Raw genomic sequence first — 25,620 nt, forward strand, 5'->3', positions numbered from 1 at the left:
AGACTACTGTACACTGCTGTATACCACTTCAGACTACCGTACACTACTATACACCACTGCAGACTATCGTACACTACTGCAGACTACTCAAACTAATATACACTACTGCAAACTACTCTACACCACTGCAAACTACACTGCTGGAGCTACTGCACACTACTGGAGACTACTGCAGACTACACTACTATACACCACTCTACACCACTGCAGACTACTTTGTACCACTGGAGACGACTGTACATCACTGCAAAGTACAGTTCACCACTGTGCACCATGGGAGACTACTGCACACCACTGGAGACTGCCACGCACCACTGGAGACTGCCGTAGACTTGGTGAACACTGTACACTTAGGCCACACTACATTTATTAAAAGATACCTTTCTTTCTTCAGTAACACTTAAAACACAAACACATTGTACAACTATACAAAAGTATTTTTTATACTCTTATTCTATGAGCTTTTTTTTGTACCTTTTAAACTTTTTTGTTAACTAAGACAGGAACACACACATTAGCCTAGGCCTGCACAGGACCAGGATCTTCAGTATCACTGTTGGCCACCTCCATACATTGTCCCATTGGAGATGCAGTGACAGGAAGTACAGTAAAGACATAAACTGGTAACATAGTCCTGTATTAGCGTCATCGGTTGTGTGTGCTAGACCTTGCTGTGACTGGGTGCACAGTAGGTTCGTTTACACGAGCATGACCACAAACACATGAGAAATGCATTCCGCTGCATTATGATGGGTGCAGCATCATTAGGTGATGGGAAATTTTTAGCTCCGTTATATATAATCCTAGGGCCCATTGTCATCTTTGCAGTCAGTTGACCAAAACGTCATTATGCAGCCCATGACTATTTTAAATTGGCTTGCATGTCCCATCTACACTTAGTGGATAGTCCCAATTTGAGTGTCAATTCCTGGAAGAGCTCAAGCTGCAGAGGGCCCTGTGCCTGGCACTGGAGTCTTGCAGTAAGTGTGGTCTGGCCATGCTTGGCTGTCATGTATGGAACATTTTTATGGATCATCTCACTGAATCTTTACAGCTCCTTGGGCCTCATTTTACAAATGAGACCTGGGAGATTAAGTAGCTCTCCAAGGGTACGTATGTGGGAGGGAGATGGTGAAGTCTCAGATGTGTAATGTGTATGTAAAATATTATATCCATGACACCCTACAGAGGTTAGAACCATATTGCGTTTGTTGGAGGATCTCCCCGTTGGAGGACATCTAAGGGTATGTTATCTTTAGAAACTTTTTCTTTTAGAGACAGAGTCATGCTGTGTTGCCCAGGCTAGTCTCAAACTCCTGGCCTCAAGCCATCCTCTCACTTTGGCCTCCCAAAGCATTGGGATCACAGGTGTGAGCCACCATGCCTGGCCAGAAACTACTTTTTTTTTTTTTTCTTGAGGCAGTCTCACTCTGTTGCCTGGGCTAGAGTGCAGTGGCACGCTCTGGTCTCACTGCAGCCTCCACCGCCCAGGTTCAAGCGATTCTCCTGCCTCAGCCTCCTAAGTAGCTGGGATTACAGGCGAGCACCACCATGCCTGACTAATTTTTGTATTTTTAGTAGAGATGGGGTTTCACCATGTTTACCAGGCTGGTCTGGAATTCCTAACCTCAAGTGATCCACCCACCTCAGCCTCCCAAAGTGCTGGGATTACAGGCATGAACCACCATGACCAGCCCAGAAACTACTTTTTTTTTTTTTTTTCTTTTTTTTGAGACAGAGTCTCGCTCTCTGCTTGGACTGCAGTGCAGTGGCACGATCTCAGCTCACTGCAAACTCCGCCTCCCGGGTTCACGCCATTCTCCTGCCTCAGCCTCCAGAGTAGCTGGGACTACAGGCGCCCACCACCACGCCTGGCTGATTTTTTTTATATTTTTAGTAAAGATGGGGTTTCACTGTGTTAGCCAGGATGGTCTCAATCTCCTGACCTCGTGATCTACCAGCCTTGACCTCCCAAAGTGCTGGGATTACAGGCATGAGCCACCGTGCCCGGCCCAGAAACTACTTTTAACTCGTTTTTAGTAGCTAAAACATGGGAGCTTCACTCCAAAAAAGGCATTCTTGTTCAGTTAAAAGAGCCAAAATAATTATCTTTTATATGAAAAATATTTATAGTTTTTTAAACAAATTGCGCATATTATCACCAAATATAAAGAAGGAAAATGTGCTGTAACTGCTACACCTTAACAGTGTTGCTGTACTCTGTTCTCCCCTGCAACTCTTGCAGCCGGTGCATGTGTGTGCTCTTTGTAGTTGTAGCAGTATTATAGGAGCAGTTGAAAATCTAGTTTTACCAATTAACAGACAAAGTTACACAAATTTTTTTCCATGTGGAAGTGTGCTCACATGCTGAAAGTATGTCAAGTTTAGTATATTGCACAACATATGGGATTATTCGTTTTTTTCATTTATAACAATCTGTTTTTCTACCTCTGGCGTAAAGTGGCTACACTGAATATTATTCCTGCCCTGTATTACCTGTGATGTATAAGTCTCAGACATGAACCAAGCCTTCTTTTGCAGTGAGAGCAAAAATCATAAGTATGATTACTTAAGAATTACAAGTAATCATAGCCTTTCACTCTCCAAGCTTGTTAAACCAAGCTATTCTTTGAGGCTGTAGAATTAACAGTTCCACACCAGTTCCCTTCATAGAGGCGACAGCACGCAGGAGTGGCATTACCCCTGGTGGCAGCCCCTTGCCCTCCTGTCTGGGGACTGTGCCATCTGAGCAGTCAGGGTCAGCAAGGGCAGCAGCAGTCTCAGCACCTGCCAGGCCATGCTGCCCACTGGCTTGAATGCCTGCACAGCTTTCCGTAGCTGTTGGGACGCCCAGACAGAAGCCTTCCACCTCATGAAATTTCTGCTATTTTTTAAGTTGGTGTTTTTAGGTTTTATGCAATTTTGCTGTTGACCTATGCTGAATTTATAGAATTTTCACTTATGTCGGAGTTTGGGTTTTAAGTTGTTGATCATTACCACTTAAGGGTATTGATCTCTCCTATCTTATAAAATATGATTTCTGAATTACATATTTTGTGTGTGTGTTGTTTTAAAGGAGCGAATGCTACAGTACAGTCATTTTTGTCCTGTTGATATTAATTAGTTTTCTGTGAGCCTGAGGAAAACATAGTATTTTAGGAAATGCAGTATAGCTTCCTAAACTGGATTGTCTGGACCTGTTTCAGATTCATTCTGGAGATAAAACAGCAGTATTAGTCCAGAGAAATATCCCTGTGCCTGTCTTTTTATCAGAAATTGTAGGCTGCCTGAGAAGGGCTCCAGAGGCCGCACCTGACACAGGATGTAAAGTTGTCTACACTGGCTCACACACATCCTCCTCCTTGAAAATTGCCTCCATTACTGTCTCTGGTGCGAGCCAGAATTGCAGGACCTTGTGTTCTGCTGTATATACGAAGCTATTAAGTCGTCATAAAATCAGTCTGCTGTTTTACCAGTTAGTGAGATGTGGCAGAAAGGGCCAAAGTGCAAACATAACATTTTTGTGTGTTCTAAGGGAATGAAAGCAGGCCCTAAAAATACTCAACAACATGATTACCTTGCGTACACAGACGTAAATATTCTGGGACACTTAAAAACCAACTTGCAGCCACACAAGAGAACATTGAATAGTAATTAATAAAACCATTTAGTGAGTAATGGAGCCTCGTAGTTGGCTCTGAATCTAACAATGAAATTGAACAAGAACTTCCAGGGATTTCATCTCTGAACTCAGATTTCACCGAAATGTAGATAATTTTAGAGTTAAATATGAAGGCCATTATACAGTTGATCCAAGCTAAACCGGCAGGAGTGGGGTAGTGACATCTTACTGTGTCTTCCAACAGTATCTAGAAGTAAAATATTACATATGCCAATCAGAAAACTGGCAGGGAGTCTACTGCTAATACTGATCTTAGTCTAGAATTTGTTGTGTGTTCATTTTGCTGCCTATTGGCAGCTCTTCAGAGATGTCTCTCAGCCATAGCAGGTATTCCAGCTGTGCTGGTGGTGACCACTGTGGGCTCCCACAAGTCAGCAAAGGTTCTAGCCAGAGGCACACTTTACTTTGCATGTGGGTACTTAATCTGGTGATACTTGCTTTAAAACTTAGTTTTCTGAAACAATTATCATCTTATAAAATATAAAAGCAGAGATTGTGTGCATTAATCATGAAAGAGGCATATCTCCAACTTGTTAAACTAAAACTTGGAAAAAATTAGATTTAGGAAGCTTCTGCCTACGAAGGTGAGACATGTATTGTTTCTCTAAGTCTCATCAGCAACAGAAGCCAGAGAGCAGTGGCCTTCCTTCCAGACTCCTGTCCTAGGAAGTTTATCATTCTTTACTATAAAAACTACACCAAAAGACAGTCACCTGCACATGGAGTGAATTGCAAGATCCTGTTACAGCTCAGCTGTTTTAACATAACTTCAGAAATAGATGTCATTGACCTCTCCAGCCAGAAGTAATTCTATTTTAAGCAGTATGCAGTAGTTACTGAAAGAGGAATGGTCTGAGTGATGTATGCTTTTTGTGGATGTGGGATTTTTCTTGGGTTTTGTTTGGCTGGCTTATTTTTGCTTTCCTGTGTTTGAGGGGTTGGCTAAGTGGGGCTGGACTTGAGCAAGGGCTGGGGAGTTGGGAGCCTGCTACAGAAGTAGGAAGAGATGCTTCTCAGTGCAACTCCATGGCATGAGACACGTGAACCCCAAATGCCTAGGCCTTAGCTTTAGGTACCTTCAATTCGAAATAGGTAAATGATGAAGACAGTTGAAAATGCAGTGTGAGGCCGGACACAGTGGCTCACACCTGTAATCTCAGCACTTTGGGAGGCTGAGCCAGGTGAGTTGCTTGAACCCAGGAGTTTGAGAACATCCTGGGCAACCTAGTGAGACCCATCTCTCTACAAAAAAATACAAAAATTAGATGGGTGTAGTAGCATGCGCCTCTAGTCCCAGCTACTTAGGAGGCTGAGGCAGGAGGATCACCTGAGCCCAGGGAGGTTAAGGCTGCAGTGAGCTGTGGTTGCACCACCACACTCCAGCCTGGACAACAGGAGACCCTGTCTCAAAAAAAAAAAAAAAAAGAAGAAGAAAAAGAAAATATAGTGTGCCCCCCGCCGCCAATGCCGGTAGGAAAGAGTTAGCACATTAAAATCTGTATTAATGTAGTGAAATCAAAAGTAAATAAGATGGTTTTCCTTTTCTAATACTTACTCCACATGACTCAATAAGGCAGGCAGAAGAAGCTCTTCTAAGGGAAGTTGCTTTGCAGCTCGAGGCCCATGGTCAGCTTCTAGAAAGGACCCCAAATCATTAACCCTCAAATAGAGTCCCCTGAATTTGAAACGGAAGTGTAAAATGCCCACCACAAAGGCTTTCAGAAAAGTAGGATACTTTGCCATCTGACTATACTCTTGTATAATGAACAAACTCTTCTATGTAAAGTTTCACTGTATAAAGACCCATCTTGATTTTAGATAAGAAAGTTTTATTGATCTTGCAACTATCAATTCTGCTCTGTTCCTCCATAAGCAAGTACCCAACCAGTCATAGTAAATTTACATTAAGCTTAAAGGCCATTGGTATGAGTAAAAAAAATTCATCTCTTTAATATTTAGGTCAGTACCTTAAAAAGCCAAGCACATAGCAAGCACTCAATAAATGCCTGATCGATTGCATTTTTAATCCTTTATCTTTTTTTTTTTTTTTTTAGACAGAGTTTTCTCTCTCTCGCTCTGTCACCCAGGCTGAAGTGCAGTGGCGTGATCTCAGCTCACTGCAACCTCTGCCTCCCAGGGTCAAGCAGTTGTCATGCCTCAGCCTCCTGAGTAGCGGGTACTACAGGTGTGTGCCACCATGTTGGCCAGGCTGGTCTTGAACTCCTGGCCTCAAGTGATCCACCCACCTTGGCCTCTCAAAGTGCTGGGATTACAGGCATGAGCCACCGTGTCTGGCCTAGTCCTTTATCATACACTCTAATTAATTACAATTGGCCACTTTTCAACTAAACCTTTCCTCCCAAAAAGGACTGCCCGTCACACTTACAAAGCCATGTAAATGGCATCCATGGAACAAACTAGAGTTGATTTCTTATTTCATAGAGGAAAGAATTCCATCCACTGACTTAATTATCTGTAGTGCTTAAGATGTGATGTGCTTAACAGTGTTTAGTGAGAGAAAGATTCTCTGTTCCCTGGGCCTGTTTCTTGGCCTTTTCTCCATCTGCTGCTCATTTTTATACCCAGCTTCCAGGTGCACACCATATTTTCTCCATTCTGATGGAAAGATGAATGTATATTTTAAAATTGAACGAAAACTACAAATCCTGGCTGTGTTTTATTATCCCTATCTCTGTTTGTCAATTTGAAGAAATTGAAGGGAGGTAACGATTCTAAGACCCCGTAGTATAGAAATATTCTGCAAAAAGCAGTGGTATTTGAAGGATCATTTTTAAAAGTTTAATATCAGTATTTTAAATGTAAGAAATTTGTTCTACCTCATCAATTCTAACTTTAAAAGAATTCCTATAAATTATTAACAAAAAGATGCCAAATTCATTCTGATGATAAACACTTAAGAGTAGAGATTATTTTAATTCTGTGTACTTAAAATCATTTTCTATGTGCTCAAACTTCTTGTTTTGCGTCAAAATTTTCTGTTGCATTTCAGTTTTTAGCATCTCTTCTAGAACCTTTAGAGTGTCAGATGGTACATCCTAGTGTTTCTGTTAGGGTGCAGATAAGTTATAGTCTTGCCAGATTCAACTGAAAATGAAAATACTGGGCCAGGTGTGGTGGCAGGCATCTGTAATCTCAGCTACTCAGAAGCAGGAGGATCGCTTGAATCGAGGAGTTCGAGGCTGCAGTGCGCTATGATCACACTTAAGAATAGCCACTGCATTTCAGCCTAGGCAACATAACAAGACCCCATCCCTGTTAAATAAATATAAAAATGGAAATATTCGGTTTTTTCATTTTTTGGGTAAGCAAGTGTTCTTCCATTTCTTTCTAAGATTTTGACATGTGATGCTTGCAAGTCGTTTGCCTTCTCCATGAAAATACTCACTAGACATTTCTGCTGCCTTTAAGAGGAATTTAAAATTCTTTATAAAAATCAATTAACTATGCTGACCACAATCTTAGTATTTATCCTTAGTTTTGACTTAAACAATTTGTAATACATATTGCCTCCTCAAAGAGATGGAGGTCTAGAGATAAACAAATTCTAAGTGAGTTTATTATTTACCTACAGTAAATTAGTATTTTTATAGCTAATTGGGCTTTAGCAACACATAAGTTATTTTAGCTTCCCAAAACCTTGATAATTTTATTAGCTATGTTAATGTCTCTGATTTAATTTTGTCCTTTCAGTTTGCAAAACTACTTCTCCCAATATATATTACTGTCTTTTGTGTAATTAAAGTTAATATTGTAGTTAGCAATTGCCAGCGATAACTGGTTAGGGCTAACTCACCTGTTATTGGTAACTATTTGCATAATATATTGCTCAGCATAGAGCTTGTAATTTAAAATGATTTCTAGGTTGCGTATCCTTTTGTTATTAATCCATCTTACTGCATTTTCTTAGAATAAAGAGTATCAAGGGAACTGACTCCATACTATTTTTAGTCAGAAAATTAATACATTTCATAATTAATATTGTAATATCCACGTTGAGGCCAACCAATGTAAAATTGATGGTTAACTATTTGCATTTTATACTGTAAGCTTTTCTCTTGAAGTGTCACATGCTTTCTACAGTTATAACTTAAAATATTTACCTTTGTGTCTCTGAGCGTAATGTATCTGTATGAAAATTACAACTGCTACAAGCTGTCAACCTGACTATCAACAGTGTCACGTGAGCTTATGGCAGAAGCAAAAGATTAGAATTTGAGTTGATTTGGAAAAATAAGGTTGACCTATGCAATATAAAATGTTTTTTGTACTGAAGTGTGAAGGGCATGGAGAAATCCTTCTTGTTGCCTGGTGTCATAACTTCTTCTGTGCCTGTAGATAATACAGTTGGCCCTTGAACAGTTTGGGATTAGGGTTATCAAAAGTGTAACTTAGGACTTCCCAAAAACTTAACGACTTGACCAGAAGCCTTATTGATAAGAAACAGTCAATTAACACATACTTTTTTATGCCTTCAGAGTTTTATACAATAAGATAAGCTAGAGAATGGAAGACATTATTAAGAAAATTGTAAAGGCTGGGTGCGGTGGCTCACGCCTGTAATCCCAGCACTTTGGGAGGCCAAGGCAGGCGGATCACTTACCATCAGGAGTTCAAGACCAGCCTGGCCGATATGGTGAAACCCTGTCTCTACTAAAAATTCAAAAATTAGCCGGGCAGGTTGTTGCATGCCTGTAGTCCCAGCTACTCGGGAGACTGAGGCATGAGAATCTCTTGAACCCGGGAGGCGGTAGTTGCAGTGAGCCAAGATTGTGCCAGTGCACTCCAGCCTGGGCAACAGAGCAAGACTCTGTCTCCAAAAAAAAAAAACAAAATACATATATATATATATGTATATATATGTATTACATATATATGTATATATATGTATTACATATATAAAAATACATATATATGTATTTTTTTTTAATTGTAAGGAAGAGAAAGTATATTTACTATTCATTAGGTGGAAGTAGATCATCATAAAGGTCTTCATCCTCATCATCACCATGTTGAGGAAGAGGCTGAGGAGGAAGGGGGCCCTTGGTCTTGCTATCTCTGGGGTGGTGGAGGTGGAAGAAAATTTGTGTATAAGTGGATCCCTAAAGTTCACACCCGTGTTGTCAAGGGTCACCTGTGATGCCACAGGCTTCTATATGCGTCTCTAACCTGTTTCCACAAGGGACCAATCCCTGAGGATGCTGTTGCAACAGGACTTGGCAGAGGAATGAAAGGGTTCCTGAAAAACCCTCCCAGGGTACCTATAGGAACTACTCTGATCCGTAATTCAACTCTCTTCTGCCTTCTAAGACAGAAACCTCAGAGCTCCCTCAGCTTGTGGGTGGTACCGTGGGAACCGTCTGCATTTTCCAGTTATGACTTCACCTTTATGTGTTTAATCTGCCATCTTCTCATTTCTTTGCCCAGATAAGGTGATCTGTGTCTATGATGGTCAAAAGATAAACAAGAATAATATTTCAGTACATATTTGCAACTCACAAATTTTTCTTACAATGATTTCTTTTATGTCATTACATGTAATACAATAAGTAAACAAGCTATTTAACCATAGTTTTAAACTATTCTTCTAAACCCTGCTGTGTTGCAAATGCTGACAATTGAATAGGCTTTAATGTTTAATGGACTTTTAAAGTTGTAAATGGGTAGAAGTCAGGAGTTAGAAAATGGCAATTTTTTATTTTTTCATTTTTTGAGACAGATTCTCGCTCTGTCGCCCAGGCTAGAGTGCAGTGGCACAATCTTGGCTCGCTGCAACCTCTGCCTCCTGGATTGCCAAAGTATAACTTAGGACTTCGCAAAACTTAACTACTTGGTTCCTGGGTTCAAGAGATTCTCCTGCCTCAGCCTCCCCAGTAGCTGGCATTACAAGTGTGTGCCACCACACCCAGCTAAATTTTTGTATTTTTAGTAGTGACTGGGTTTCACCATGTGGCCAGGCTGGTCTTAAACTCCTGACCTCAAGTGATCCACCCACCTCCCAAAGTGCTGGAATTGCAGGCATGAGCCATGGCATCTGACCAGTTTTAAGAAGCTAAACAAGCCATGTGCAGTGACACGCCCCAGTAGTCCCAGCTACTCAGGAGGATTGAGTGAGCCCAGGAGTTGAGGCCAGCCTGGGCAACACAGTGAGTCACCGTCTCTAAACAAAAATAAATAAATAAAAATTTTAAAATACAAAGCTAAACAAATCGGATTACATGTAATACATTTGCCTGCTTTAAGTTTTCTACTAAAGGCTATTCTAAGGATAGATTATCTTGAAATTATTTTGAAATTGAAAACTGAATTATATTTTTACTTTTCTCTGATGCACTTTCATTATTTTCTCTACCCCTTGGAACCTTTTTCAGTTTCATCAGGCTGGGGAGAAATGCCTCATGTTCACTCAAAGACTGAGAACTCTTGGGGAGAGCCACCCTCCCCTTCTCCCCTGGTGGATAATGGTACAGCCGCATGGGGGAAGCCACCCAGCAGTGGTAGCGGCTGGGGAGATCACCCTGCCGAGCCGCCAGTGGCATTTGGAAGAGCTGGCGCACCTGGTGCTGCCTCAGCCCTGTGCAAACCAGGTAAGCCTAGCATCGTGCTTGCCCTGATCTGGCAATTTAGAAATGACTCAAAGTATTGAATTTTAAAAATTAGAGTTTTAGGATACTTTCCTCATTATATTTACACTTTTACTACAAACCAAGAATCTTAGCCAAGCACAGTGCCTCACACCTATAATCCCAGCACTTTGGGAGGCCAGGGCAGGAGGATCTCTTGAGCCCAGGAGTTCGAGACCAGCCTGGGCAGCATAGTGAGACCTTGTCACTACAAAAAAAATGGAAAAATTAGCCGGGCATGGTGGCACACGCCTGTAATCCCAGCTACTCGGGAGGCTATGGTGGGAGGATTGCTTGAGCCCGGGAGGTTAAGACTGTAGTGAGTCATGATTGTACCACTGCATCCAGCCTGGGCAATAGAGCAAGACCCCATCTCTTAAGAAAAAAAGCCAAGATTATAAAATATTTGCCATGCCTGGTACGTGAACACAAAAGCGCTTTTAAGAGATGTCCAGGCCGGGCGCAGTGGCTCACGCCTGTAATCCCAGCACTTTGGGAGGCCAAGGTGGGCGGATCACGAGGTCAGGAAATCGAGACCATCCTGGCGAACACGGTGAAACCCCATCTCTACTAAAAATACAAAAAAATTAGCTGGGCGTAGCGGCGGGCGCCTGTAGTCCCAGCTACTCGGGAGGCTAAGGCAGGAGAATGCCGTGAACCCGGGAGGCAGAGCTTGCAGTGAGCCGAGATCACGCCACTGCACTCCAGCCTGGGGGCAGAGCGAGACTCCATCTCAAAAAAAAAAAAAAAAGAGATGCCCATGCCCTACTTTTATAATAATACAAATAAATGCAAGAACCAAAGCAACGAGCATATTATGTTTGATTCTCCTGGTAATGCCCACACTACTTCAGCAGTATTCTTGTACCTGCCACATTAAGTAATTTAAACCTGCTATTTCACTGAGCAAGATAGATAAAACATGTCATCAGCTTAAGATTAGTTTTTGAAAATATGTTTTACCTCACAGCAGCCTAACGTATCTTGCCGTCTTGCCCTGCTTTCATCTTGTCAACAGAATTCCACTTTGGGTGGAATTTGCCATGTTTGTTTTCAAGTTATTTATCCCTAAACAACTTGAAAAAATAAATTGTGCATTTTCCTCCCATTTTCTGAAAGTGTAACAAATTTGCAGGTAATAAATATCCTTATAAATGTCCAGATTATGTGTATACCACGTGGAATTCTTATAATATATGGGTGTTTTGCAATGTGATATTTGTAATATTAACATGAATATAAGATTACTGATTTAAATCTGATATTAAAATTCTGGTCGGGCATGGTGGCTCATGCCTGTAATCTCAGCACTTTGGGAGGCCGAGGTGGGTGGATCACCTGAGGTCAGGAGTTCGCAACCAGCCTGGCCAACAAGGTGAAACCCCGTCTCTACTAAAAATACAAAACTTAGCTGGACGTGGTGACGGGCACCTCTAATCCCAGCCACTCAGGAGGCTGAGGCAGGAGAATCGCTTGAACCCGGGAGGCAGAGGTTGCAGTGAGGCAAGATCAGGCCACTGCACTCTAGCCTGGAAGACAGAGACTCCATCTCAAAAAAAAAAAAAAAAAATTGTTCACATAACTGCAGAAGCTTCATCTTTTTTGGTTCTGTTTTTGTTTTTTTTTTGAGATGGAGTCTGGCTCTGTTGCCCGGGCTGGAGTGCAGTGGCGCGATCTCAGCTCACTGCAAGCTCCACCTCCTGGGGTCACGCCATTCTCCTGCCTCAGCCTCCCGAGTAGCTAGGACTATAGCCTGCTACCACGCCCGGCTAATTTTTTGTGTTTTTAGTAGAGACGGGGTTTCGGCATGATAGCCAGGGTGGTCTCAATCTCCTGACCTTGTGATCCGACCGCCTCAGCCTCCCAAAGTGCTGGGATTGCAGGCGTGAGCCACCGCGCCCGGCCAGAAGCTTCATATTTTCTTTGGACATTATTAGATGTCCTAGATATTAAAATGCAACTTTATTGCTTTTATATTTTGTTTTTTTGCTAATGCTCGATAGTGTGTTCCATATAGCCACCACTCTGCTCAAAGTATTTATTCCATTTGTATTACTTTTTGTTACAAACCTAAAGGATAGGGGAATTTCTGAGTATTTAGATTCATCTGCTATTTTGAGGCAGTGTATTCTATCTTGAGAATTTTTCCTTGGAGGCACAGTTATGTGCCTATTCTATATGTTTATCAGCTTTATATCTTCATTAAAGACCCAGCTAATTGCGCTGTTACCTAGTCTTTGCCCTTCTTCATATTCTTCCAAGAAGTGAAAATTTGGGGTAATTTTGATACCGAAAATCACTTTGTATTTTAAGAAAGGAGGGAAAAACAATATCTGAAGTGGAAACTCAGTGGTCACTTCGTAGCTCCATCTGCCTAAGGCCTCCATCCTGCTAGTCTGTAAGCGTCTTCTGTGGGCGTGTTAGAAATGCAGCCTGTCGAGCCCGACCTCAGGCCTGCGACAGTGCACATGATCCAGCTGACTGTCATGAGTGGGCAGGTTTGAGAAGCTCTGCCCTGTGTGACTTAATCCTCACGGGTGTGGATCAAGCAGTGATTAAGAATCAGACAGAGGTGGTCATTTCAGCAGCACACGTACTAAAATTGGAACAATACAGAGAAGACTAGCGTGGCTCCTATGCACGGATGAGATACAGATTTATGAAGCATCCCATGTACAGATTTTCCTGCCACTTGTGATGGCTCATGCCTGTAATCCCAACACTTTGCGATGATGCTGAGGCAGGAGGACCACTTGAGCCCAAGAGTTTGAGACCAGCCTGGGCAACATAGTGAGACACCATCTCTATTAAAAAGAAAAATTTTGCTGGATGTGGTGGCACATGCCTATAGTCCTAACTACTCAAGAGGCTGTGGCAGGAGGATCACTAGAGCCCAGGAGTTCAAGGTTGCAGTGAGCTATGATTGCACTACTGCACTCTAGTCTGGGCAACAGAGCAAGACCCAGTTTCAAAAAAAAAAATGTACAAATTTTAAAAACCACACAGGACAATGAAATGTTTTAGGAATCTACATTTCTGTAGCCTTTTCATACCATGTAGAGATTGCCACCTTCCCTGGTGGCCCCAGGATTTGTTCTTAGCATGTTTGTGTTTCAGAATGATCTATAGTTGGTTAAGGAAGTTTAGAACAGCACAGAGTACAAATAGCTGGTGTTTGAAGGAAAAATTATATACATATACATGTTTATTTACATATGTAGCAGGAGAAATTCAATTCTAAGATCTGGGAGAAATGAAGGCATAAAAAGGTAGATTGCAGTGCATCATTTGTCCCGCCTCCCCTAAATTATTTGTTATAGTGGAAGCATCATCCGCGTAGGGATGTGAATTTGATAAGTTCATGTTTGCTCTATTTCTAGCTTCAAAATCTATGCAAGAAGGCTGGGGCAGTGGTGGGGATGAAATGAACCTCAGTACCAGCCAGTGGGAGGATGAAGAAGGGGACGTGTGGAATAATGCTGCTTCCCAAGAAAGCACCTCTTCCTGCAGCTCCTGGGGGAACGCCCCCAAAAAAGGACTTCAAAAGGTAATGCGTACAACATTCTTAAAGATGGTATACCCTGAAAACCAAAGGTACTTCAAACACATTCAGTATCCAGTTAATCAGATGAAAAGATAGACCTGAGGTTCTCAAAGTAGTCTTAGGACCCTTGGAGGTCCCAGAGACCCTTTCAGGGGAGTAAGCAAGGTCACAACTATGATCATGCCAGTACTAAGACTGTCTTTTTCATTTGAAATCTCTCTCCAGTATAGGGTAGAGGTGTCCAGAGATCTTTATTATAGCAGAGAATGTGCAGAAACAGACATGAAAATCCAGCCATTTATCTTAAGCCAGGCAGAGATTTGCCAAAAGGCAAAACAATGCCACCCTTCTCATGAAAAATTAATTACTTTTTATTTTAAAATGTTAGGTTAATGTATAATGACTTTGTTATTATTTTTAAACAAAATATTTTTAAATTTTCTCAGTTTTAATTTCTAATACAGTAAATAGCAAAAGACACAAATCATATAAACAAAAGTTCTTTGGGATCTTCAGTCTCTAAGAGAGTTTTATGGGTCCTGAGACCAAAAAGTTTGAGATAGATGGTTAAGAAGTCTTAAAACAGATGGGCAGGCAGGGCACAGTGTCTCACGCCTGTAATCCCAGCACTTTGGGAGGCCAAAGTGGGTGGATCACTTGAGGTCAGGAGTTGGAGTCCAGCCTGGCCAACATAGTGAAACCCCATCTCTACTAAAAATACAAAACTTAGCTGGGCGTGGTGGTGGGCGCCTGTAATCCCAGCTACTCAGGAGGCTGAGGCAAGAGAACTGCTTAAACCTGGGAGGCGGAGGTTACAGGCACAGTGAGCCAAGAAAGCTTCATTGTACTCCAACTTGGGCGACACAGCGAGACTCCGTCTCAAAAAAAAAAAGACACAAATGGGCAGTCATCTAGAAACAATTGAGATACACATCTCATATATATGTGAGATACATGAGACATGTATCTCTTTTTTTTCTAGATGACTGCCCATTTCAGTCCACATTCAGCATGACTGAATTTCAAGTAGGTCACAAATTTAAATATTAAAAATATAAAAATGTGAAAGAACATTAAAAACAATTTTGGAGTCAGAGAGGCCTGTCTAACTATGACCAAAATCTAAAAGCCATAAAGGAAAATCTTCTGCGTCAATAGATAAATATAAAAACTGTACATGACAGAAAATACCATAATCAAAGTCAAAAGAAAAATAGCAAACTGGAAAAATATGTTTATAACTCATGTCATAGAGAGGGCTGATCTCCCTGATACATAAAGTCCTAGAAACTGATTTAAAAAAAAAAAAATCAGCCAGAAAAAAAAAAAAAATCTCAGAATGTGAAGAGTAGCTGGTCCACAGAGAAGGAGCACCAATGGTCCTAGACACAGACTCACAGGAAGGCAGTGCAGTTCCAGACAGCACTCAGAGACACCTGCCATTTTTCATCTCTCAGACCTGTAGAAAGCCAACACTTTGATTTTTTTATTGAAAAGATTTTTTTTAGGGACAGAGTCTTGCTGTGTCACCTAGGCTGGAGTACAGCCTTGAACTCCTGGGCTCGAACTGTCCTCCTGCCTCAGCCTTCTGAGTAGTTGGGTCTACATGTGCATGCCACTCTGCCCAACTAATTTTATTCTTTATTTTTTCTGTAGAAACAAGAGTCTCGCTTTGTGGCATTTATACAGTTTTGTATTGCAGCATTTTTGTAGTAAAAAGATAAAAATGGTTTAAATGTACATTGGTGGAGTAACAAGTTAATTGTCATTTCTACATTACGCAAAACTATTTAAAAGGAAATTCTATATATGTATTGATAGGAAAAGATCACTAAAGTACATTGTTAAATGAAAAGCAAGGTGCAGAAAAACATGTACAGCGCACACCCTATTTTGTGGGGTAGGAGGAAGAAAACTGTGTGTGTTTGTGTGTGTGCATGCATGCACACATAGTGTATTAGCTTCTACAGAATGTTCTAAATTCTCTGGAAGGGCAAATAAGAAACGGTTTTGAGTAGTCTCCTCTTGGAGAGAACAGGAACTAAGCAGATGGGGCGGCATGAGATGAAAACTTTCTTTATACCTCGTTTATGCTTTTGAATCGTGTGAATGTATTCATGTTCAAAAAAATGTAGTTTAAAAAAGCATTCAGTTAATAATCAGCAGAAACCAGAAACTAAAATCAGAGCTCTCCGCTCATGAGTAGTAGAAGTGATTACAGACATCAGAAAGAATCTTTTTTACAGTTGGGCTGGCAAATAATCCAGTTAATGATGGGACCAAAAATACCAAATTGATAAATTAAAATATTGGCTGATCTGGCTCTGGCCGCATAGTAATGATTAAAATAGCCCCCAAATAAGCTAGTACCTTGAGGAAAGAAAGCCTGTTTGTAGAGCTCCATGTGCTCTATGGTGTAACTGTGGCAGGCTCAATTGTGGAAAACACTATGAAGAATATTTTTAGAAGGGGATTTTTTTCATATTATGATAATGCATCATTAGAACCTTTGCATTTATAGGCTCAGAGGGAATGTTTTGTTTTGTTTTGTTTTGTTTTGTTTTGTTTTGTTTTTGAGATGGAGTCTCGCTCTGTAGCCCAGGCTGTATCGCAGTGGCGCGATTTTGGCTCACTCCAAGCTCTGCCTCCCAGGTTCACGCCATTCTCCTGCCTCAGCCCTCCCGAATAGCTGGGACTACAGGTGCCTGCAACCATGCCCGGCTAATATTTTGTGTTTTTAGTAAAGATGAGGTTTCACCGTGTTAGCCAGGATGGTCTCCATCTCCTGACCTCATGATCCACCCATCTCAGCCTCCCAAAGTGCTGGGATTATAGGTGTGAGCCACTGCGCCCGGCCAGAGGGAAGTTATTAAGAAGCCTCCTGGCTCCTCTGTGGTGCCCTCCCCCCGACACTGCTCTTTCTGTAGCTGACCTTTTTCCTCATCCTCTCCTTCACTGACATTTTCCTCCTTTTTCCTTTTCTCTACCCTGTGAGCTATAAGTAACAAATAGTTCATAAAACTAACAGGTTTTTTCTCCCTTTCTTCTTGCTGCCTGTTTATTCATTGGAATAAACCCCCTCATTTTATCATTTTTCAGAATAAAGCTCAGAAAAGGGCAAAAACTGTGTAAATAATTTTTAGTAAACTTCACATAGGGCTGTGTTCAAGGGAGCACTTAGAATTACTGGATAGTAAAAGTAGTATATATTTGTGATGAACTAAATTATCTGGGAAAGAGAGATAATTATCTTGCTTTTTTAAGTTCATAAATTGCACACATATACCAACCTGCAAATGTACCTTGATGCTTTCCATAGTAGTAGCCATGAAATATTGTTAGAGAGTTTCTGGAATACAGCATTATTCAACATTAATACAAAAAGATCCTGTGACTTTTAAATGACCCTGAATTTAGGCTGTCTCCCGTTTCTGGAAGAAATGCATTAAAATATAGCTCATGGACTTTCCCCTTTCCCACACTTTGTTCCAGGGCATGAAGACATCTGGCAAGCAGGATGAGGCCTGGATCATGAGCCGGCTGATCAAACAACTCACAGACATGGGCTTCCCGGTAACTGCTGTCATATTTTACTGCTACCTACCATGCTTCCCGAAATGAAATGCCGTGATTGTTTCCTCTCCATGTTTGCTCTGTGTGTCAGAAGGCACCAAGATTATTTGAGGAATGAGATATTGACATCATCTAACTCTTGAATCTCCCTTTTACCTGGGTAGTTTGGGTTAGGGATCACTGCTTTGAACTACAGCAAAGACCTACATAATTTCTGTCAAAAAGGGTGTGAGAGCCTTTTCCTAGAAAAGAAAATGCTGTTTTTTTGTTTGTTTGTTTGTTTGTTTGTTTGGAGACAAGGTCTTGCTCTGGCACCTAGGCTGGAGTGCAGTGGTGTGATCAAGCAATCCTCCTGTCTCAGCCTCCTGAGTAGCTGGGACTACAGGCATGAGCCACCATGCTCGGCTAATTTTTTATTTTTGGTGGAGACGAGGTTTCACCATGTTGGCCAGGCTGGTCTCGAACTCCTGGGCTCAAGCAATCTGCATGCCTCGGCCTCCCAAAGTACTGGGATTACTGGCATGAGTCACTACGCCCAGCCAGAAAATGCTGTGCGATTTTTAATTTTCATTGGTTTTATACAGTTTTATGTTTACTTTTAATTCATAATTTAAAGTGAATTTCATTAGTGTATAGAGTATATTGACAAAGATCACAAAAGAAAACTTGGTATAAAATACTAAGGTTTCATATCCAGAAAAAGTATCCTAACCAGACCTGCTTAGTTTCTAAGTTTCCAGTCGTATGTAGGGAGAATTCATATTGCAGAGCGTTCCCCTGAAAATACCACAGTCTGTTCAGTTCCTGAGATTGGATGGCAGTTCAGATGACAAGGAATGTGGCCCATATTCGCCATGTATTCCCTTCATGTGCCTTTTTTCAAAATCCTTATTCAAATGAATGTTTATCTTTCAATTACTGTAGATGCCTTTTAAAAAATGAGTCCAGAATGGCCTCCATGTAGAGGAAGAACCCCATCCTTCACACTGGACACAGGCCCTCTGCATTGGGCAGGGCATTGTGTTGGTGGCCCAGGCTCTGCCTGTGTGAGTGGGCAAGAGGTTGACCGTGGCCTCAGCGTGTCCTGATTTACACTGTCTCAGTTATCGTGGCACCCTAGCGGCTTCTATCATCCCCTGAGATTACTGTGTTCCAGTCATAAATTATCAAAGTGAATCTACTTGTTTTGTTTTTCTGTTTCTTAGAGAAAAGTTGTTGATGATAGAGCCTAGAATTGATGAAGTGAGAAGTGAAGCTCTGCACTCCGACAGTGACTGACATAGTTGCTGGGACTAGAGAGAGGCATGGAGATGGGCCCATGACAGGAATCCTGTCCTAGGAGAGCATCCTGTCCTCATGGCAGGTGTCCTTGTCTGTGGCCCTGCTGTCTTGGCATAGATTGCATCCTTATGGAATCAGTGCTACTCAGTGTTGTACAGAATGATTTTAGGACCAGACACGGTGGCTCATGCCTGTAATCTCGACACTTTGGGAGCCCGAGGCAGGAGGACTACTTGAGCCCAGGAGTTTGAGACCATCCAGGACAATATGGAGAGAACCTATCTCTACAAAAATAATACTAATAGTTACATTTTTTAAAAATGAAAATGATTTTAGGAGTACTTACAGGGTTTTACCGTCACTCTGCATTTTGTTTCCAAAGTGTTAAATACACGTGCTTTACTTTGAAAATCAACTCAATACATTTTCTTATTACAAGTATTTTAGTTCAGAAGACATTGTCTCTAACTTCGTGAAGAAATGTATTTCCAGTTCCAAAACCTAATAACTATGTCTTTAAGTTGATAGTAATTAAACTATTTGTGAGCTTTCCTTCTGTTAATTAATGTGCATTAATGAAAACTCTCTTTCCCCACTCAGAGAGAGCCAGCCGAGGAGGCCTTGAAGAGTAACAATATGAATCTTGATCAGGCCATGAGTAAGTCATACAACATCCTTTTTAAAAAGGTACCCAGCTGTGAAGTTTTACTTTCCAGAAGCATTTGGTTGTAGTCATGGTTTAATGGTTGAATATGTCCTGGGTAGACAGGACCAGGCCACAGTGAAAGAGCAACCGTACAACAGGCTGGAACCACAGAGTGAGTCTCTAGGGACTAGTGGACTTTGGAGCCGAATCGCCAATACCATAGTTGAAGCGTGTTGGCTTTTCTCAATATTTTCCCGTATGTTTTAAAGGGAGGTAATAATGACACTCTGAGAGACACTGGAACCACACACTGGACTTCAGTGGACACACTGAGTGCGTTCCTCATGCCTTGCCCCAGAGTGGACTTGCCTAGGGGCCAGCAGAAGCGTCGCCTTGCTGGTTGAGCACCAGCTCTTGTTGAAAGATAAGATTTTCTGTCAAGGAACAAGCCACCCTAGTTCTTCTGGAGCTGCTTTAAAAGTAATAATAATGTTAAATATTTACATTTAAATATAGTTGATTCTTATTTTCTTGGTGGTTATGTTCTATAAAGTCACCACAAACACTGAAATAATGAATACTGAACCAGTGCTCCTAGGAGACACGGGGTTGGGTTCCTGTGAGCCTTTGCTCACAACATTTTTGTCAACCAATCAATATATAACCTTGTTTTACATGTTTTTCTGTTTCAAGACACCTTATTTAATATTGATATATATTTCTCACAAGTAATCATATGCCATATTTGTTCATACCAAAACATTAACCAAGAAGGGTATACCATTTGTCTGACCCTGGATAATGTGACCGTAAATTTATTTGGCCTTCAGACTCATAACAATGCCGTCCACTACACTCATGAATCCAATAAATTTAGCCTCTTTTCCATAGCCCTATCACATGCCCAGATGTTACTTGAGTACTTCTGAGCAGCCTCACATATAGGTCAGTGAATTTTCTCTTCCTGTTTCTGGGTGTACCATGTCATTGATTCATGATCATTGAACTCAGTGCTTTAACTCATGCCTACATGAAACTTACTTGACACACATACTTCCTCCGTAAGGTGCTTTACTGCCTTCTTGAGCTTAAAAACACAAGACAGCACCTCAGCCCCACATGGGGGGACCATTTTAAACACCAGCATCACTACAGAAAGCCCAGAAATACGAAAAGCATGACAGTAAATGGACGACAAAAAGGACACCTCTTTACAGCTTGAGATCTGAGGCTCAACCTGAACTGGGAACATGAATGTTGGGCAACTCACATTTTTTTGCCAATCTGCACATGTCCACAAATAACCACAGAAGTGCTGTAATTATTGATTTGGGGGTTACAAATTTTAGCAAGTAGGACAGTTTTGCAAGTACGGATTTCATGAATAATGAGGATAGACTGCAGACTGTCTAATCGTGCACGTGCGACAACATGTGGTGCAAACTGCCAGGGTGGGACAGAGCAGTGTGTGCTGCAAGAGGTGAATTCTAACTCTCTAAAACTGTGGAGCAGGACGGAGGGTGGGCCAAACACACACTAGTCATTAAGCCAACAGAGCCATGAGAATAGAAACAGTGTCTGTTTTGCACAGTGTTTTGTCCCCCACATCTGGAAGAATCCTTGCAGATACAGAACTCGATGAATGGAGAGGCACGGCCATGAAGTAGGAGAGGAGCTGTTGCAGACAGAATAATCAGGAAGGCCCCTGCAGGAAAGTGACCATTGAGTTCACCAGAAATGAGGAAGCAAGCTGTATAGAAAACTAGGGGAGGGGGTGCATCCCAGGGAAGAGGACAAGCCGAGCCCCTGAGGACCAGCCATGGCTGGTGTGGTTGCTGCGGAGAGAGCAGAGGAGCGACAGGGCCAGATCAAAGAGTGCAGGAGCCATGGAAGGATGCACAAGACCAACCCCCATCCCCTCACCGTGAATCCTTGGCAGCCCCTTATCGGGCTCAGCCCTAGCAAAGCCAAGGGCTGTCTCTGCCCCTGGCTTCCCTGTGTTTGAAGGAGTGGAGGGTCTCCATCCCTCCTTGAGGCCTTAGCTGGTGCCTGTCTTGTGCTCAGCACTCACTTGTTTTGTTTACAGCGTTGTTTCTGTTTGTTGTGCTCCAGGTGCTCTGCTGGAAAAGAAGGTGGACGTGGACAAGCGTGGGCTGGGAGTGACCGACCATAATGGAATGGCCGCCAAGCCCCTCGGCTGCCGCCCGCCAATCTCCAAAGAGTCTTCCATGGACCGCCCCACCTTTCTTGACAAGGTATGAATATAGGTGGTTTTTGTTTTTGCTTTTTTAACAAGAGGAGTTTTTCATTTCAACTGTGTCCTTAATACAAGCCAGATTAAAAATTTGCTGGACGGTAATACTTAAATGACTTTTGTCCATTTTATTCTAACATTATGAATGTTTAACTCAAAGAAGGGAATGTTGTATTTCATGTGATGTTACTGAGAATGAAAAAGACTGGGATTGAAAATAGATTTTCCATTTTTATTGTGTGAACTTGGCTGGTTTTCTGCTTCAGTTTGTCCAGTGGGCAAGGATCATCAGATTTCCATTTTAAAACACAAATATCTCATTTTAAAAACACAGATCTTCCCTTTGGAAATGATGTGTTACATGTTTATCCTCAGGAAAAGGGATTGGAAGTGGTGGAGCTTGAGCACCCATCTCTGGCCGCCCCTTGTCAGTCGGACATGAGTGACCACAGCAGGCGCCCGTGGAAAACTCCCTGAATGTTTAGCAAGTCCAGTCACAGCTCAGCTCCCAGTGTTGTCATGTAATGACGTCCCCACTCCAGATTGGTGTGACTACAAAGCGGAGAAAAGCATTACACTAAATTCAATGCAAACATTGAGCCTTGAAAATAAAATTGAAGTAAGGAAGGACACATTTAAAAAAAAAATCAACAGTGAAAGGAGGCCGGGTGTGGTGGCTCGCTCCTGTAAACCCAGCTGAGGCGGGTGGATCACCTGAGGTCAGGAGTTCGAGACCAGACTGGCCAACATGGTGAAACCCCATCTCTACTAAAAGTACAAAAATTAGCGAGCATGATGGCACACTCCTGTGATCCCAGCTACTTGGGAGGCTGAGGCAGGAGAATTGCTTGAACCCGGGAGACGGAAGTTGCAGTGAGCTGAGATCGTGCTATTGCACTCCATCCTGGACAAGAGAGCAATACTCTGTCTCAAAGTAAAAGAAAAAAACAATGAAAGGAAAGGCTCACAAGCAAAGAATATCAGAGATGGGACTTGATCTTACTCTCAGAGTCCTCCAGCACGTGATCTGCCTCAGCTGCAGCTGTGGGGTAGCCCAGGGTGAGGTTCACATCCTCGTCCTTCCCCTCGCCAGTGTGGACAGAGTTCAAACTCATAATGCCCAGTGAAATTGGAATTACAGATAAATAATTTTTGAAATCCTACTAAAAAATTACTGTTCATCTGAAATTCCAGTGTAACTCAGCATCATATATTTTTATTTGCTAAATCTGACAAACCTAAATTGGGACCCTGACATTTAAAATACGGAATAATGCACAGGCTGGTTGTGATGTTAGCTGACGTAAATTTGCAAAGGACCTGGCACATAGCATGACCTCAATAGATGTAAATAATAATAATAATAATAATAAGGTTCTGTCTTTTATAACTTACTTTTATAATTCACCCTCTTCTTAGATTACACCCTATGAAACTGCTGTGTTTGTAGGTCAAAAACAAATGTCACAGAATTCAACCTATGTATACCTACAGCTTTGGTAATAACTTCTCAAAAAGCATCTGTTTATTTGAAAATGGTTGTAAAGTGCTTGTTGCCAATGCCTCCATCCTTCCTCCGTGCTCCTACCTGTTAGGAGCCAGTAGTTAGGAGAATAGTAGCAGCTAATATATGTGTTTGTAAAATACCTTTAAACTGAAAACAGCATCTTAATCCTATTTCTCTTTTTCTTTTTCCCCTCTTGCTTTTGCCCATGTTCTCCATTCCCTTATCCACACTTTTTTGATCTGTTAACTATTTATCCATCCATGCCTCCTCTGTTTCCTTGGGAAACTGTTTGGTGCTTTGTCTGCTGATGGACACTGCACACAGCTCACCCTTTCTTTCTCCAATCAGGATGGCGGCCTCGTGGAAGAGCCCACGCCTTCACCGTTCTTGCCTTCCCCAAGCCTGAAGCTCCCCCTTTCACACAGTGCACTCCCCAGTCAGGCCCTGGGTGGGATTGCCTCCGGGCTGGGCATGCAAAACTTGAATTCTTCTAGACAGGTAAGGCTGTTGGGAGAGAGCAACACGTGGCCTTTGTTTTACCTGCCTTCTAAAAAATGTGTTTGAGACATAAACTTTCTTATTTGTAGTTAATACCTCTATTTTAAAATATGACTGAAAATGTACAGGTAGTTGAAATACTACCAGGATTTCCCTTCAAGTGACTTACTGGAGTCAAGAGTTGAAGTAGGAAATGCTTTAGTTATATTTATTCTTACACTTCACTAAAACGTGTTAAGTTCAGCACCCTTGGTCTAACTTGGGACTGGCTGAAGTGATGATGTGTTGCACAGTGGTCTTCAGCTGCCAGATCCATCCAGAGGTCCAGGTAGTGCCCAGCCTCTTTCCTCCTGGCAACCAAAACGTTACATCTGTTGATCTGTGAGAAAGCACCACATTCTCCCCCTTTTTCCCAGAAATAAAGATGACATCTCTTGCAAGGTGGTTCTCAGGAGTCACACTGGCATTTTTTTCCAGACTTCAACACTCTTTGGGTACAGGTGGAGATCACTTTTCTAAGTCAGTTACTAAAGGAAGGACCTGAGAGTGTCGTTTGCCACTTCATCTTACTTTTCTCATATAGACTCTTAACGTGAAGTGTTGTACCAAAAAACATATGATCCTTTCCCATCCCTAGGACATCCCTTCTCTCCGATTTTCTTAGGGATGAGGTTGACACACACACACCCCTTGGAGACATGTCTCTAAGACATTGTGACATGTGGGTGGCCAAACAGCCTCTGTGTGCCCATTGTCCCAGTGTTGTTACCAGTAGTGCCCTTTCCACTCACCAGCACCCAACTGTGTGATCCTGGCGATCTGACATTGCCCCCGTGGTGGTGATGCAGTGAGACATCTCATTTCCGTTGTTCTGCCAGCTTCAAGTCAGCAGCCCAGCTAGGGTGTGCACTGGGGTTCGTTCACAGCTGTTAGGTTCACAGAAGGGGGTCTCTGCCAGTGCCTCTCAGGCGGCTCTTCCCAAGTGAAGCTGTACAGTACCTTACCTCACCTATTTGTCAGGTAACTCATTACACAGAGTGAAAACTACAGCTACAATATCTTTATCATAGTTAATACAGAATTAACTACCTGAATTTGTCAGTTCATTCCATTTCAAGGTTTATTGAAATAATAACTATATTTCCTGTTTGAAATGTTGCTGGCCGGGCACGGTGACTCAAGCCTGTAATCCCAGCACTTTGGGAGGCCGAGATGGGCGGATCATGAGGTCAGGAGATCGAGACTATCCTGACTAATGCAGTGAAACCCCGTCTCTACTAAAAAAACGAAAAACTAGCCGGGCGGGGTGGCGGGTGCCTGTAGTCCCAGCTACTTGGGAGGCTGAGGCAGGAGAATGGCGTAAACCCGGGAGGTGGAGCTTGCAGTGAGCTGAGATCCGGCCACTGCACTCCAGCCTGGGCAACAGAGCGAGACTCCTTCTCAAAAAAAAAAAAAGAAATGTTGCTATCCTCTTAGATTAGTAATCCCCACACATTATTATTTAATTTTTATCACATCGTTTTGGAAATGTATATTATTCAAATAACCGTATTCATGTTGCTATTGTGTGTGAAACATTGTATGCTGGTAGTTTCTTTGAATGGGGTAGACTTCTTGTTGTATAAACGACACTCATTAAAAATTCACTTGGGTCTGAGCGAGGTGGCTCACGCCTGTAATCCTAACACTTTGGGAGGCTGAGGTGGGTGGATCCCGAGGTCAGGAGTTTGAGACCAGCCTGGCCAACATGGCAAAACCCCGTCTCTACTAAAAATGCAAAAATTCGGGCCGGGCGTGGTGGCTCACACCTGTAATCCCAGCACTTTGGGAGGCCGAGGCAGAGAATTGCTTGAATCCAGGAGGCAGAGGTTACAGTGAGCCGAGATCGCACCACTGCATTCCAGCCTAGACAACAGAGCAAAACTCCGTCTAAAAAAAAAAAAAAAAAATAGCCAGGCGTAGTGGCGGGCATCTGTAATCCCAGCTACTCAGGA

General features: G+C 42.2%; 1 protein-coding gene and 1 non-coding gene across 7 annotated transcripts in view; both read left to right on the forward strand.

Moving 5' to 3' along the window:
- Nucleotides 1-25,620, forward strand: part of TNRC6C (trinucleotide repeat containing adaptor 6C) — a 153,301-nt gene that overhangs the window by 98,303 nt on the left and 29,378 nt on the right. For all 6 annotated transcript variants that reach the window (XM_023211692.3, XM_031934355.1, XM_023211690.3 and 3 more), the window contains 6 exons: nt 10,072-10,287; nt 13,704-13,870; nt 17,360-17,440; nt 19,322-19,379; nt 21,480-21,622; nt 23,477-23,626. In XM_023211692.3, the coding sequence (XP_023067460.1) occupies nt 10,072-10,287; nt 13,704-13,870; nt 17,360-17,440; nt 19,322-19,379; nt 21,480-21,622; nt 23,477-23,626 (815 nt within the window). The remainder of the gene's footprint in view (nt 1-10,071; nt 10,288-13,703; nt 13,871-17,359; nt 17,441-19,321; nt 19,380-21,479; nt 21,623-23,476; nt 23,627-25,620) is intronic.
- Nucleotides 12,896-13,002, forward strand: LOC111542596. The gene has a single exon (XR_002731599.1). It is a non-coding gene; the product is annotated as a U6 spliceosomal RNA (small nuclear RNA).

The sequence above is a fragment of the Piliocolobus tephrosceles genome, chromosome 16, assembly GCF_002776525.5.
Source record: "Piliocolobus tephrosceles isolate RC106 chromosome 16, ASM277652v3, whole genome shotgun sequence".
Classification (NCBI taxonomy): domain Eukaryota; kingdom Metazoa; phylum Chordata; class Mammalia; order Primates; family Cercopithecidae; genus Piliocolobus; species Piliocolobus tephrosceles.